This window comes from Malania oleifera, chromosome 10 (assembly GCF_029873635.1).
Source record: "Malania oleifera isolate guangnan ecotype guangnan chromosome 10, ASM2987363v1, whole genome shotgun sequence".
Lineage (NCBI taxonomy): Eukaryota > Viridiplantae > Streptophyta > Magnoliopsida > Santalales > Ximeniaceae > Malania > Malania oleifera.
This window is the reverse complement of record NC_080426.1, coordinates 26,389,436-26,403,961: the sequence shown is the minus strand read 5'-3', so window position 1 is coordinate 26,403,961 and position 14,526 is coordinate 26,389,436. Positions and strand designations below refer to the sequence as shown.

Genomic DNA, 14,526 nt, shown 5'->3' with positions numbered 1-14,526 from the left:
TCTATTTTTGTTATTTATTTTTTGTCTGTATGTGATTGTTGCTTTTAGATCCATATCTCAATCGAAATAACTTTTGGTATAAACTATTAATGCATAGGTGAGCGCAATTTTTCAATGAACGGTTAAAATCCAAATCTTATGCGTGCACCCACATAGCCACATCAATTGAAGGTCGTGGGAAATTGACTTATAAAGTTAGGACTTACCTCATTTGTATGAAGTGTTTTTTAAGGATAAATCTATAATGTGTATTGTGAGATGTGAGATAACTTTGAAATCCATGGTGTTATATATTTTCTAAAATGGGTTTGTTGGACACTTGCGCCATGACAATTGGGAGCCGAAACTTATTTTTGCCAAGGAAGCAGCACATTTTGATTCAAGATTGTGTTAGATGAACTTAGTTCCATGTAGTTTCTGTCAATACCCAATAGGGAGGATTGCTAGTGCATCACTAAATCCAAAAGCATATTGAATAATCATTGTCAAGAACTTGTACTTAATTTTAGGGGACATCTCAATGTTTATAATTTGAAAATTTTCATATTATGGATTTCATATTATAATTTTAAGATGGACTATCATTTTTTGTATAACTTAAGCAAATTGCAAGGTCAAATACATTTATATTTTGAAATGCAAGTCCAATAACTTGAGCACCTAAAGCTAACAAAAAAAATTCAAAATAGATATAATAACTAAGAATTACTTTTCATTTCATGAAAAGTGGAAAGACCAAGTGTTTAGTAAAGCATTTCTCAATTTTTAGTTTAAAAATTTATAAAAAAGTTAGCTTATTTTTAAATTTTTTTAAGAGTCGCGTTAAAAAAGGTTAAAATTAAAGTGTTTATTTTAATGTGCAAAATTATTTTGATTTTTATATTTTAAAATAATTACAAATAAAACAAGTTATTTCCCAATCTTCTAATTTTTATATGTATGGTAATATTTAAAATTATTGATTTTACAATTTGAATTTGGATCTATGTGAATTTAGAAGAAATTTTGTGTATAATTTACACAAATCAAAATCCAAGATTTGAATCTCATACTCCCATATGCAAAGTAAGAGTTGAACATCTAGAAAAATAATAAAAAGATGTTCTTCAACTTTTCTATATAAATTTGAAAAATTGAAAAATAATGTGCATATTTTTGTAATTATTTAAAAAAGTAGAAATAAAAAAATAATATTATTTTCACAAGAAAATAGTACCAAACATTTAAAAGACATGAAAACCCTTCTAATATAATCTCTTTTAATATATGGTGTTAATTATACATGTTTTGTAATGAACAGAAATTTCTACCATTTTTTTTTCCAATCCCTGATACCATAGTTGTACGACCCGTACCACATCGGGGTACCGAGTTTACTTGTTCAAATCTCATTTTCATAACCAAGCAGCGGAATCATAAACAAAATTCCCGAATACAATACCAGAGTTCTAATACCATCATATTTTCATAAATACTCCAAAAACCTTATTACAACCCACTACACAAAAACATGTCTAACTGTATACATGAAAATTTTCACCCGTACTTACTTTCAATAACACTATATATATATATATATATATATATATATATATATATATATATATATATATATATATATATATACCCTGCTCTGATGCACTAAACTCAATCCCCACAAGGTCTTGAAACGATAAAATATTTGTTGGGATGAAACACTTCTCAATAAGATGGAATATGTTAAAATCAGTGTGTGACAACATAAGTTTTAGTGTATCAAAATCATACCCATTAAATCATAAACTTCAACTAAGAAATCATATATGGAGACTGTACTCATGCATACACATATATGTAGATATTTTTGGTAATACATACTTTTCTCAAAACACGCTCTAACTTAACAAATTTCTCTATGTAAATAAATCAACATATATAGATATAAGAACCTCCCTTGTAGAGCTAACTGGCTAACAACATGCTTCCCCCCATGCCGGGTTGTGCAGCCCGAAGGATGGACTTAACCATGGCTGGACTACCACCTGGTTAAGTCAACGTTAATATATGTCTGTAGTACGATTTGCCTATCGCACCCTGGTTTGGACTCCAGGGGCGGTCCACAACACTCCGTAGGCCAAATCGACTGTCTACCACCAACACTATCATACCAGACTAGTGTGGTTGCACTCTCTGCTAGTTACGGTACCGTGCTCTATATATAATTGGTCCACCAGGGTTCTTAATTCATATATATTGCAATTTACATAGTATTATATAATAACAATATAACAAACTCTTCATATCCTACCAACGTTATATTGGTATTTATATAATGAACAATATAACGACCTCCTCATAACCTACCAACGTTATATTGCAATTTTCATAACCAACAATATAACGACCTCCTCATATCTTGCCAACGTTATATTGCGGTTTTCACAACACACAGTATCATAATCTTATTTTCATAAATCTGTATAAAACCAATCAAATCACTTCTCAGTATAAAACACTTCTCAGCCTCTTATTATGTGGATGCACTATTATTCCTTAATTTTCTTTTTATATGGATAAATTACTTGCACCTTTGATTAAAAATGGAAAATTGTCAAGGTCATAAACTTGTGATATCAAGTCCATGTGGCAGCCAGCATAAGGGACGAGAAGAGGGATTGTGGGGTCCATGCACCCACCTCTCATCTGCTGCCATGTAGGCTCAGGATGGTCAGGGACTGTGATCCATAACATGGTTCAACAAATAAATGTGAGTCCTTTAATCCACGCACGCATAAGACATGGCTTAACTATTTTGAAGGAATCAGACTCAAACACAAATTAACAAGGTCTAACACATGTAGTCATCAATTCAACACACGTAGATCAGATGTAAATCGCCCACAGATGGGTCCAATTTCAACCCACTCTTATCATATTAATTTTTTCAATTTGAAATAATGCTTTCTAAAAATTATAAGAACTTATTACGTCTGTTTAATTATGTTATATTTTAGACAATCAATCAAATCCTGAATTTGAGTGTCTAAAAATTTTTTTTAACTTAAATAAATAATTATAGGTTGACCATTACTTAAAATCCATGAATTTAATTGACAATCTAACTTATAATGAGATTAAATAAGTTGGCAATCACTTAAAATGCATAAATTTAATTGAGGGTCTAACATATAATGAGATTAAATAACTTAACATTAAAATTTCTCATTAATTATATCAATTATACAACAATTTCTTTGCTTGTTTGCCAACCATTTAATTTGTCTTCCTTTTATTCTTTGAATAAATTATTTCCCTTCTCATAATGTATATTAAGTTTGTCCTCCATAATAAATGCCTTGTCTTAATTATAATCATGCTTACTCCATCTTGTTATCGTGTTTATTTGTTTATAACATCATCTTGGTCGCTTCTACTACATTGACATATTATTTATACAATTGCGAGAAATTCCGTGAAGGTTATCATATCAACTTTGTATATAAAAAATTTAGATATCTCGTGAGTAATATTTGACACGCTTGAATGAAATAAGTTGAGAGTGAAATGAAATGAAAAATTAAATTATATGATGCGTATGTAAAAAATATAAGAACTACTTTGATCCTATATTGCATATGAAACAACTAATTAAAATAGTGTCTTGTGTAACAATCTAAGATGATACAGTGAAATTTCACATGAAATTTTTATCAACACAATTTTTATCAAAGTTTGAACACTCGTACAAACAATGTTTGTGAGGTTGCTTGGTTAGTTGACTTAAGAGTTTGCTATTAAATGTTAGGATTCAAGTCTTGTGAGTTACTTTTTTTTTTTTAATTAATATTAAACTTAACATTTAACTGAAGAAGGATAAAAGAATAGGTCAGTTATTTCGATGGAGTAGTTGATCTAATTTTTTTTTTTTTTTGCGAGCAATGTGATCTCAAGAGTTGAAAAAGGGTTTAAGAATAGATCTCAATAGTCAAATAAAGTTTGGCACCGTGATTTATCTCTCGATTCTCTCTAAGAAAATGAGCATTTAAATTCTATTGCGAAGAATTTAATACCTAAAATAGATTTGTTATATAAATATTTGTACATAATATGAGATGGCTGATGGTGCCCTTATTCCTTGGGGTCGTGTTTACATTTGAGAACATGAATTTTAATTTAAGTAAATTTAAATAAAATTTAATGTAATTTTATATAAATAAATAAAATAAAATAAAAAGAGTGGAAATGGGTTCCATTGAATTCAATAGAACTTCAATTAAATTCAAAATGGATGGGCTGCCCCTTGAAGCAGTCCAATGCGAATGGAAAATTGGAAATGAGGAGCGCGGGATTGAAGATCTCATGGGGCCACGCTGACGCCTGTTTGTCTTTTGACTCTTTGGGGGTTTTTTGATTTTCCAACTTTGAAGCGCAAACGTCGCCAGAAATCAGACTGCGGAAGAGTCGTGCCCGCCTGCCTCCGCAGCTCCGTTCCGCCCCCAGTGCCAATGCGTGCCCCTCACTTTTCTTTCTCTTCTTCCAATTGGGTTGGGGGTTGAGAGACTTGGTGATTTGCTCGCACACTCCTTCCCTTGTGTTTCTCAGGAAAACCCACGAGCTATCTTGTCTTCTTCTTCTTCTTCTTCCTTCCAACTTCCAAACTGTTGGGTTTTACCGATCAATCAATTGATGAATAAGATGAGTAAACAAGCACACACACAAAATTGACACAGGAGTTACGTGGTTCGGCCAAATTCCGGCCTACGTCCACGGGAGCGAGGGATTATTATTTGCTGGGAAAAATAAACAGAGAGGAGGAGGAGGATTCCCTCAGCACTCACTCAACTCTCTCTTATCTCTTACTGCACTGCACTCTGCACACTCTGCACTCTGATTTACAACACCACACACACATGTATATATACACACAAGCGGGAGCAAAAAATTCAACAATGGGCGGCCGGAAATGTCAACATTTCCGGCAAAGCAGGTGGAGCCGGAAATGTTGACGGAGCAGGGCAGCCGGCGCCGTAGATATTGAAGGAGAGCAGCAGCCTTCTGTTGACTGGGTATGGATCCATCAATTCTCCCCCTCCATACCCATAGGAGGAGAATAATATGTTAATCTTCAATTGACATCCATCCCAGCTATATCCCTACATAGCTGGAGCTTCTCATAGGTTACTCCCTTTGTTAACATATCTGCCGGATTTTCTTTAGTATGAATTTTGACTAACTTCAACAGTTGTTGTTCCATCACTTCGCGTATCCAGTGATAGCGAATGTCAATGTGTTTTGTTCGGGAATGGTACATTGAATTCTTGCTCAAGTCCAGTGCACTCTGACTATCACAATGTACCTTGTATTCTTCCTGTTTGACACCTAACTCTTGAAGAAACCTCTTTAACCACAACATCTCCTTCCCAGCTTCCGCTGCGGCAATATATTCTGCTTCTGTTGTGGATAGGGCAACACACTTTTGCAATTTTGACTGCCATGATACAGCTCCCCCTGCAAAGGTGAACAAAAAACCTGATGTGGACTTTCTTCCATCAAGATCACCAGCCATGTCTGCATCAGTGTAACCCTCCAAGATTGGTTCAGCTTCCCCGAAACATAAGCACAATCCCGATGTACCTTTCAAGTACTTGAGAACCCATTTCACAGCTTCCCAATGGTCTTTCCCTGGATTGGAAAGAAACCTGCTCACAACACCTACAGCGTGGGCAATGTCTGGTCTCGTACATACCATTGCGTACATCAAGCTTCCAACTGCTGATGAGTATGGGACTATTGACATTTCTTCCCTTGATGAGTGAGACAACTTCTTGCTTAGCTTGAAATGATTAGCCAGTGGAGTATTTACTGGCTTGGCACTTTCCATGTTGAACTTTTTAATTACCCGTTCAATATACTTCTCCTGTGATAACCATAGCTTTCTGGCTTTCCTGTCGCGACTGATCCTGATGCCTAGGATCTGCTGAGCTGGGCCTAAGTCCTTCATTTCAAAAGATTTAGACAACTCCATCTTTAGCTTGTTGATCTTTCTTGTATCCTGACCAATGATCAACATATCATCAACATAGAGTAGTAGGATGACAAGATTACCATCAGGAAATATCTGAACATATGCACACTGATCTGCTGCAGTCCTCTTGTATCCGTGACTCACCATGAAAGAATCAAATTTTCTATACCACTGTCTCGGTGCTTGCTTAAGACCGTAGAGACTTTTCTTCAACCTGCAGACTTGATGTTCTTTCCCTGGAACTTCAAATCCTTCTGGTTGCTCCATGTAGATGTCTTCTTCCAAGTCACCATGTAAGAAGGCTGTCTTCACATCCATTTGTTCAAGCTCTAGATTCATCTTGGCTACTAATCCGAGTATGACTCGAATTGTTGTCATTTTCACTACTGGCGAAAATATCTCGTCAAAGTCAACACCTTTCTTCTGTTCGAAACCTTTGACGACCAATCTGGCTTTATGCGTCACAATTTTTCCACTGCCATCTTTCTTAAGCTTGAACACCCATTTGTTCCTTAGTGCTCTCTTCCCTTTGGGAAGTCTTACCAGCTCATACGTTTGATTCTTATGTAAAGAATTCACCTCTGCTTTCATAGCTTCTATCCATTTGGCTTTGTCGGTATGAGATTGGACCTCTTGGAAACTTTCTGGCTCCCCCTCATCAGTGAGTAAAAGATATTCTGATTCTGGATATCTTCTCGACGGAATCAGAATACGACCTCTTTCAGATCTTCTGGGCTCAGCTTCTTCTGGAGGAGGATATACCTCATCATCTGACTGCTGTGATGATTCTGCAATTTCTGGTGAAGGGGGTTGTTGCTCCCCCTGCTCAACACCTTCTACATCTGTTTCCAAAGGATCATCCTGCAATTCTCCATGGTTTGTGGGAGAATATGATAGTGTAGGATCTGTTACAATGACAGGAGCACCGTAACTAGGCTGGTTAGACTTTGTTTGTGGTTCAAAGTCCTCAAACACCTGGTTTTCATGGAAAACCACATCTCTCGATTTGATGACCTGCTTCCTCTCTGGATCCCATAATCTGTAGCCGAATTCACCATCTCCATAGCCAATAAAGATACATGGAATGGACTTCGCGTCGAGCTTTTGCCTCTGCTCATTAGATATATATGCAAAAGCTTTGCACCCAAACACTCTTAGATGAGTGTAAGAAACTTTTTTTCTGGTCCATTCTTTCTCTGGAATTCCAAAGTTAAGTGGTGCTGACGGTGATCTGTTAATAAGGTAACATGCGGCACGAACAGCTTCCCCCCAGAATGGCTTAGGTAATTTAGCCATACTGAGCATGCTTCTAACTCTTTCCATAATGGTCCGATTCATTCTCTCAGCTACACCATTATGTTGTGGGGTACGTGGGACCGTCTTTTCATGCCTAATACCACGTTCAGTACAGTATGCTTTGAACTCGTTGGAAGTATATTCGCCTCCATTGTCTGTCCGGAGGCACTTCAATTTCTTCCCTGTTTGCCTCTCCACCATAGCATGAAATTCCTTGAAATATTTAAAAACCTGGTCCTTTGTTTTCAGAAAATATACCCACACTTTCTTTGAAGCGTCGTCAATAAAGGTAACAAAATACCTATTGCCGCCGATTGATTCTACTTCAATGGGTCCGCATACATCAGAATGTACCAAACTCAATGGCTTTGACCTTCTCTTCATAGAGGAACTAAATGAAACTCTATGCTGTTTCCCAAATAAGCAGTGATCACATGGGTTTAAGGCAATACCTTTTGTGATTTTTATAAATGTCTTCTTCGCCAGTGTAAGGAGTCCTTTTTCTCCTACGTGTCCGAGTCTCTTGTGCCATAGGTTTGGTGATGCTTCATCTTCCACTGCATTGATGGCATCAGTACAAATCTTCACCTGCGTTTTGTACAATGTGCAGCAAATGCGTCCTCGTGCTATTGTCAAATTACCTTTTGATAATTTCCAAGTACCTTTCCCGAAGTAGCTTTCATAGCCCTGTTTATCAAGGGCTGCCCCAGAAATAAGGTTTAGCCGAAGGTCTGGGACATGTCGCACATCCTTTAATGTTATGGTGCAACCAATATTGGTTACAATCTGCACATCTCCGATTCCCACGATCTGAGAAGAACTAGTGTTCCCCATCTTTACTGTACCAAAATCTCCAGATTTATACATCGTGAAGAATTCTTTGTGAGGAGTGGCATGGTAGGAGGCTGCTGTGTCTACCACCCATTCAGTGTCGTGGTTCCCAATATGACAGCATGCATCTTCATCAATAGAGAAAACTGATATATCTTGAGTTAAGGTGACCGAGTTCTCACCTTCCTCCTTCTTTTGTTGCTGGTGGCTTTGACCATGATCCCGTCGAAATTTTCGACAATCTTTCTTCATATGGCCTTCAATGCCACAATAGTAGCACGAGATTTTCCCTCTCTGCCAACTTTTACCATCATTGAATCTGCTGCGATCCTGGGATCTTCCTCTAGATTTGCTTCTGCCTCTACCTCTACCTCGACTTCTGGTACTGGTACTTTCTTGAGGTCGGCCTCTGGTTTCAGTAACAAAGGCCTGTGACTGTTCTGCACCTGTTTCTTTTCTCCTGGCTTCTTCGTTGAATAAAGCATCTTTTACCATCGCCATGGTAAGTTTGCCGTCAGGAGCTGAATTGCTGAGAGTGATGACCAATGTCTCCCAGCTATCTGGTAAGGAGCTAAGAAGCAACAATGCTTCTGCTTCATCGCCAAGATCCATCTTTACTGATGAAAGCTGATTTACTAAATTTTGGAACTCACTAGTATGTTCAGCTATAGAGGTCCCGCCTTTTAACTTCAGATTAACAAGCCGTCTCATTAACATGGCTTTGTTGCGGGCAGTCTTGGCCTGGTACATGTTTTCCAGCTTCTCCCAAAGGCTATAAGCATCAGTCTCTTGTGCGACATGATGATATACCTTGTGGTCAATCCATTGTCTGATTTGACCAATGGTCTTTCTATTCATTCTTCTCCAATCGTCATCTTTGATGGAATCTGGTTTCATACCTTTATAATCCAAAGGGTCTGCCAGATCCTTACAATTAAGGAGATCCTCCATCCGAGACCTCCACAGAGTGTAATTGGAGGCTGTGAGCTTGATCATAGTACCCGAGTCTGATTCCTCCATTGATTTTAAGCACTAACTTGCTTGTACAGAAAAATTGGGGCAGAATCTCAAGAAACCGAATATACGGTTGCGTCCGGAACGGTCAAAAACCCTGGAAATGACTTAAGTTGTTCGAAAAACGGACCTGAAATGGCCTTGAAAGGCCTGGTCAAACTTTGGTCAAAATTGGTCAACGGGTGCTGACGTGGCGTTTGACCGGTTGCTGACTGGGCGTTGACGCGGCCGCTGACGTGGACGCTGACGCGGCGTCTGGGAGAGGGTTGGAGGCGGGTCGGATCTCGAGCACGGATCCGGGTCGCGGTCGTGGATCCGGGTCGCGGTTCACTGTGCCGGGTTACGGGTCGGGCACGCGGGTCGGATCTCGCCAATCGGGCGAGGAAGACGCGTGCAGGCGCGTGTCGCCGTCCCGAAGTCTTCGCCGGCGCGTGGGGGCGCGTGGGGCTTACCCTGGTGTCCGTTTGAGGCTTGGTTTACACCGTTGGAATCGTCTCGAGCTGAATTGCACAATGGAAGGCTCAATTTGGGATTTTGAGCAACTTCAAAAACTGGGAGAAAATAGAATTTCTCCTCTGTTCACCTCTGTTTGGTGAACTCCGGCGTACCTGGACGCTCTGATACCACTTTGTTGGGTTTTACCGATCAATCAATTGATGAATAAGATGAGTAAACAAGCACACACACAAAATTGACACAGGAGTTACGTGGTTCGGCCAAATTCCGGCCTACGTCCACGGGAGCGAGGGATTATTATTTGCTGGGAAAAATAAACAGAGAGGAGGAGGAGGATTCCCTCAGCACTCACTCAACTCTCTCTTATCTCTTACTGCACTGCACTCTGCACACTCTGCACTCTGATTTACAACACCACACACACATGTATATATACACACAAGCGGGAGCAAAAAATTCAACAATGGGCGGCCGGAAATGTCAACATTTCCGGCAAAGCAGGTGGAGCCGGAAATGTTGACGGAGCAGGGCAGCCGGCGCCGTAGATATTGAAGGAGAGCAGCAGCCTTCTGTTGACTGGGTATGGATCCATCACAAACTCCTCCTTCCAAATTGAGCATTTCTTCTTTGAATTCTCTTTCTGTGTTGAGTCAAACTTTGCTTTCTCTTTGCTTCTCCCAGTATTTATTGTCTTTCTTCTGAATTTTTCAGTCCCCAGAAGCAACACTAAGCGATCTTCACCTGGGTCTTGGAGAACTCTTACGGCTGACGCGAGGCGGACCTTACCTGGAAGTCCCTCCCGATACATTTGAGGTCCAACTTTTGTAGCAGGTGAATTCTATTTTTGTTATCTAATCAGAGAGAGAGAGAGAGAGAGAGAGAGAGAGAGGTTTAAATCAATTGCAGAAAAATCACATTCGAGCAAGGGGGGCTGGCATCGATCATGGGGGGCTCGTCGGACTTGGGCGGAAACTTGGACAGCACGGGGGCAATCGGTTTAACGGGCAAGATCATGGTATCAGCCATTATCGTGCTCTTTCTGGTGGTGGTGTTCGTTCTTTTTCTCCATCTCTACGCCAAATGGTTCTGGTGGCGCTCGCGAGAAGACATCAACAGCAACCCGTCTTCCTCCGGTGACTCTCGGCGGCGGCGCCGCCGCTTCGTCTTCGCTCCCGGCCAAGATCAGGGCATCGCCGCCCTGCACAAAGGGCTAGATCCCTCTGTCCTCCGATCTCTTCCCGTACTAATCTTTCACCCCGAGGACTTCAAGGACGGATTGGAGTGTGCCGTGTGCCTGTGCGAACTTTCCCAAGGGGACAAAGCTCGCCTCCTTCCCAAATGCAATCATGGGTTCCATGTCGATTGCATCGACATGTGGTTCCAGTCCCACTCCACCTGCCCATTGTGCCGGAACCCCGTCGCGGGCGCCGAACCCTGCTCCGTTCCGACCGGCTCCGAATCGGCTGAGACTGTTCAGTCTGCGGATCAAAGCGTGGCTGTTGGCGTGTACTCGACCGAATCCCCCAACTTCCCCACAAATGTCCTCTTTTGGGGTAACCAGACCCAAGTCAGGTCCGGGGTTTTGCCGGGTGCGTCCTTCGAAGAAGAAGAAGAAGAAGAGGGGCCTTCTTCTCAATCCCCAACATCACCATCATCATCTTCTTCTTCCTCCTTTTCGGGCTCAGGGAACAGGGAAGACGGAATGTTGGTAATTGACATACCCAGGCAGATAAACAGTGAGAGTTTCTCAGCACCGTCGCCTTCGGCAATTAGGTGTTCTGAGGAAGAAGCGAAATCACCGATGACGACCCGGCTGCGGTCGCTGAAGAGGTTATTAAGCAGAGGGGATAAAAAGATCGTCCCCTGCAGCACCAGCTCCGGCGATGATGTTGAGCAAGTTTCAGGAAGAGGGCAGAGTTCTAAACCCACCTCAGATTGCTGAAGATGGTGAAGATTTATGCAAACGAGAGAGACTGTCGTAATTTATTCTTCAGCTTTGGGTGTTTGAGAATTTAGGCGTACAGTTTAGATGTCCAGTTCTAGTTTATCATGGGAATTGAATCAATTGGTGGTTGTTCTTGATTCCCGGAGATGAACCTCAACTCGAGACACAAACAATGAAGAGTGCAGGGCATAGAATTCTCTTCATTCCATCTGCTGTAAAGGACATTTTCATCTCTGCTTTCTGCAATACAGTTTGATTTGTACATGAGTATTGTCAATGTCAGCTGAGAAAAAGCATAGTCCGCTTCTCTGGGTGGTGGAAATGCATCAAACATCAATCAATCAATCCATCTTCTTCTCTTTTGCAGAAGACGTTTAATACAACTTCAAATTTTTGTTTCCATTGGTAGTCTTCAAGCTTTGGTTATTTTGGTCTGAGTGAATGCGTCTGAACTTTAAAATGAAATTCACCTCTTAGTTATTATTGCAGTGAACTTTTGTTTTCAGGTCATACTGGATTGATTCAATGTACGCCCAAATCCACTGATAATAGAGAACCTTGGGGGGGAAAAACGCATAAGTCCCCTGTGTTGACAAGAAGTTTTTATTTTCAAAATGGAATTAAGATTGTTTGATCAAATTTGAACACTTATCTGGTTTTGAATTTTCTTTTCAAACACTTAGTGCATTTGGTCTTGGGAGGCTGCTAGTCATGCATGGTTAAGAAGACTTGGGTCAAAATCGATGAGTCCTCCAAGTTGACTCTTGCTTTTAGCTTTGTCAAAGCTAAGTTTTGAACGTTTTACATCTTAGCAATAGTAGCTTATTGTCCACAATTCAAAAGTTTGGCTGAAAATTGACTTGATGAACCTCATGTGAAAGATGCATTTTTAAAATTTGCAAGGTAAAGGAAACTGTTAGACAATGAGAACCCTTATGACAATGAGTTTACAATACTTGTTTGCTCAATGGATTCTATGTTTTCTCCATTGCTCTTCCTCCTACTTCCTGATTTCAACTGCTAAGAAAACAAACATATCTTAAGGTTCAACTCATACTTCTATCCGAGTTTCACACTTTCGCCAATGCTTTGGAACTCAATTGAAAAAATAAATGCATGGCTGCAAAATACATTGGAGTTATAAAGCTATAACCTTGATTAATCGATCCAGGTAAACAAGTCCATTGTCCATTTTCCATTGATGGGCTTTTTGGTGTATGCCAGAATGACTATGTTACCAAGTAAAGAGGTCCATAGGTCCGAGCAGCATGAGGATCAAGCTGGTCAAGATGCATATAAGGTATTGCATTCTGCTGCTCCCTCTTTCCTGGGTTGAACCGGAATCCAGATGATGGGCACCAAGGCCTGCGCTCCACGTTCTCTCTACTCCCAAATATTGGACCGGAGGCATAACCCCGTCTTAGTTTCGGAGCATACAAACCCCTTGCCGGCTCCATATCAGGCCTGCTCTTTTTCTCAACTTTCCACCATGAAAACAGGGAATTTTTCCATGATTTCTTGCTATTTTTGTTCACTTTGTTCATGTTTTTCTCTGTGGGCTTATCCTGATATGGTGATGAGACTTCGGCATTCCCTTCCCTCGCATGTTTTCTGGCTTCTTCCAAGACCTGGTCAAGGGCAAAGCTTGACAAAATCAAATGGGTGAAGACCGTGAAGTTGCACATTGAGTAATAATTAAGATAGTGACTTCCATATCTACATTAACAAGAAACAATCAAATAAACAACAAAAGCACATGAGCCACTATGGTCATTAGCATTTCTGATGGCGATATGGACAACATGAATTGACATCAAACACTTAACTTGTCAACTAAACTATAAGATGGGAATTTTGAAGAAGTTCTGAATTGTGCTATATTCTTCTTCTTCCTCTTCTCTTCTCCTCTTTTTCTTTGGCTTAATTAAAAAGTCTACTACAGTTTCTTCAACACAAGCTCAAAGTGAAAATCTTAAGCAGATATAAATAATGAGAGAGAGAGAGAGAGAGAGAGAGAGAGAGAGAGAGAGAGAGAGAGAGAGAGAGAGAACTATACCCGTGAGAAGTTGACCTGGGGATCAAATACATAGGCAGCAGAGTTGCCCCTCTCATAGTTTGGGTGTCCTGGGGATCTCATCATTTTGGTCTGAACCCAACAACAAAAACAACTGCAAATCAACACCTCAAGAAGAAATTAATGGATGAGTAGAAAGAGGCACAAGAAATGAGGAAATTAAATTTAGAAAATTTAATTTCTTGTAATCAAATTTTGATTGCTCAAATCATCTCCAAACTTCTTCTTGAGCTTAAAGTCATCAACAGGAATCCAATTAATATGTTGATTACAGCCAAAAAAGAAAAAGGGTGGGATGGGATTGGGGGAGAAGAAAAAAGTTCACACTTTCAAATGGAACAGAGAGAGTAAGAAGACGAAAAATGAAATCCATTTTTCCTGGGTTCTAACAATAGTGTTTCAGGAAAGAAGAAGGAAACACGGAGCAATGCCAGCGAAAATTAGATCCTCTAATCATTTCATTGATTCCCACTGCTTCTGCAAAACTTTTGGTAAATGCAATGACAGTGGCTGCTTTATGTTTTTTTTTTTTATATAAATAAAATAAAAGGACGCTGGTGTGAAAAATGGGAAGCACAAAATGTCAACAACAATGAGAATAACAAAAACGAGGAAGAAGAAGAATGTAATTAGGGCAAAATTTTGTGTATTAACCCTCGTGAGATTAGATTCCTTTAAGTCCTCTGTGATTTTGTATTTTCCTTCAATGGGAAAAAAAATTGCATTTAATTCACTTGAAGTTCTGTTTATTAAATGCCTCTAACTACTTGTTTAAAATTTTGCACGTAACTCACCCAATTAATATTATGCAATTTAAAATTTTTTTTTGCTAATTTCATTCATTTTACTGCACATTACCATAACCCTCACTTTATTCTATATAAAGTCTATTTTTTAGTGTTATAT

The 14,526-nt window shown here is 39.6% G+C and overlaps 2 protein-coding genes across 3 annotated transcripts; one reads left to right on the top strand and one right to left on the bottom strand.

Annotated features, from left to right (window-relative positions):
- Positions 1 to 4,260: 4,260 nt before the first annotated feature.
- LOC131166014 (RING-H2 finger protein ATL3-like) lies at positions 4,261 to 11,948 on the top strand. 2 transcript variants are annotated; one of them, XM_058124227.1, is made up of 2 exons: positions 4,261 to 4,543; positions 10,313 to 11,948. In XM_058124227.1, the coding sequence occupies exon 2, from the start codon at positions 10,545 to 10,547 to the stop codon at positions 11,541 to 11,543; it is 999 nt and encodes a 332-aa protein (XP_057980210.1). In that variant the 5' UTR covers positions 4,261 to 4,543; positions 10,313 to 10,544; the 3' UTR covers positions 11,544 to 11,948. The 2 variants fall into 2 exon arrangements, with proteins under 2 accessions (XP_057980210.1, XP_057980209.1); XM_058124226.1 differs by lacking the exon at positions 4,261 to 4,543 and adding an exon at positions 9,917 to 10,181.
- Positions 11,949 to 12,424: 476 nt separating this feature from the next.
- LOC131166150 (uncharacterized) lies at positions 12,425 to 14,220 on the bottom strand. Its single transcript, XM_058124463.1, has 2 exons — positions 13,603 to 14,220; positions 12,425 to 13,174 (listed from the first exon to the last, which is right to left on the bottom strand). Exons 1-2 carry the CDS (start codon positions 13,684 to 13,686, stop codon positions 12,776 to 12,778), a joined length of 483 nt encoding a protein of 160 aa, XP_057980446.1. The 5' UTR covers positions 13,687 to 14,220; the 3' UTR covers positions 12,425 to 12,775.
- Positions 14,221 to 14,526: the final 306 nt, after the last annotated feature.

What these genes read in the sequence shown, in the direction of transcription:
- LOC131166014 (XM_058124227.1), top strand. Translation starts at nt 10,545, where the DNA reads ATGGGGGGCTCGTCGGACTTGGGCGGAAACTTGGACAGCACGGGGGCA.
- LOC131166150 (XM_058124463.1), bottom strand. Translation starts at nt 13,686, where the DNA reads ATGATGAGATCCCCAGGACACCCAAACTATGAGAGGGGCAACTCTGCT. An exon ending in CCCAGGTCAACTTCTCACGG is followed by an intron (nt 13,175 to 13,602) that starts GTATAGTTCTCT and finishes GCCCTTGACCAG; the next exon opens with GTCTTGGAAGAAGCCAGAAA.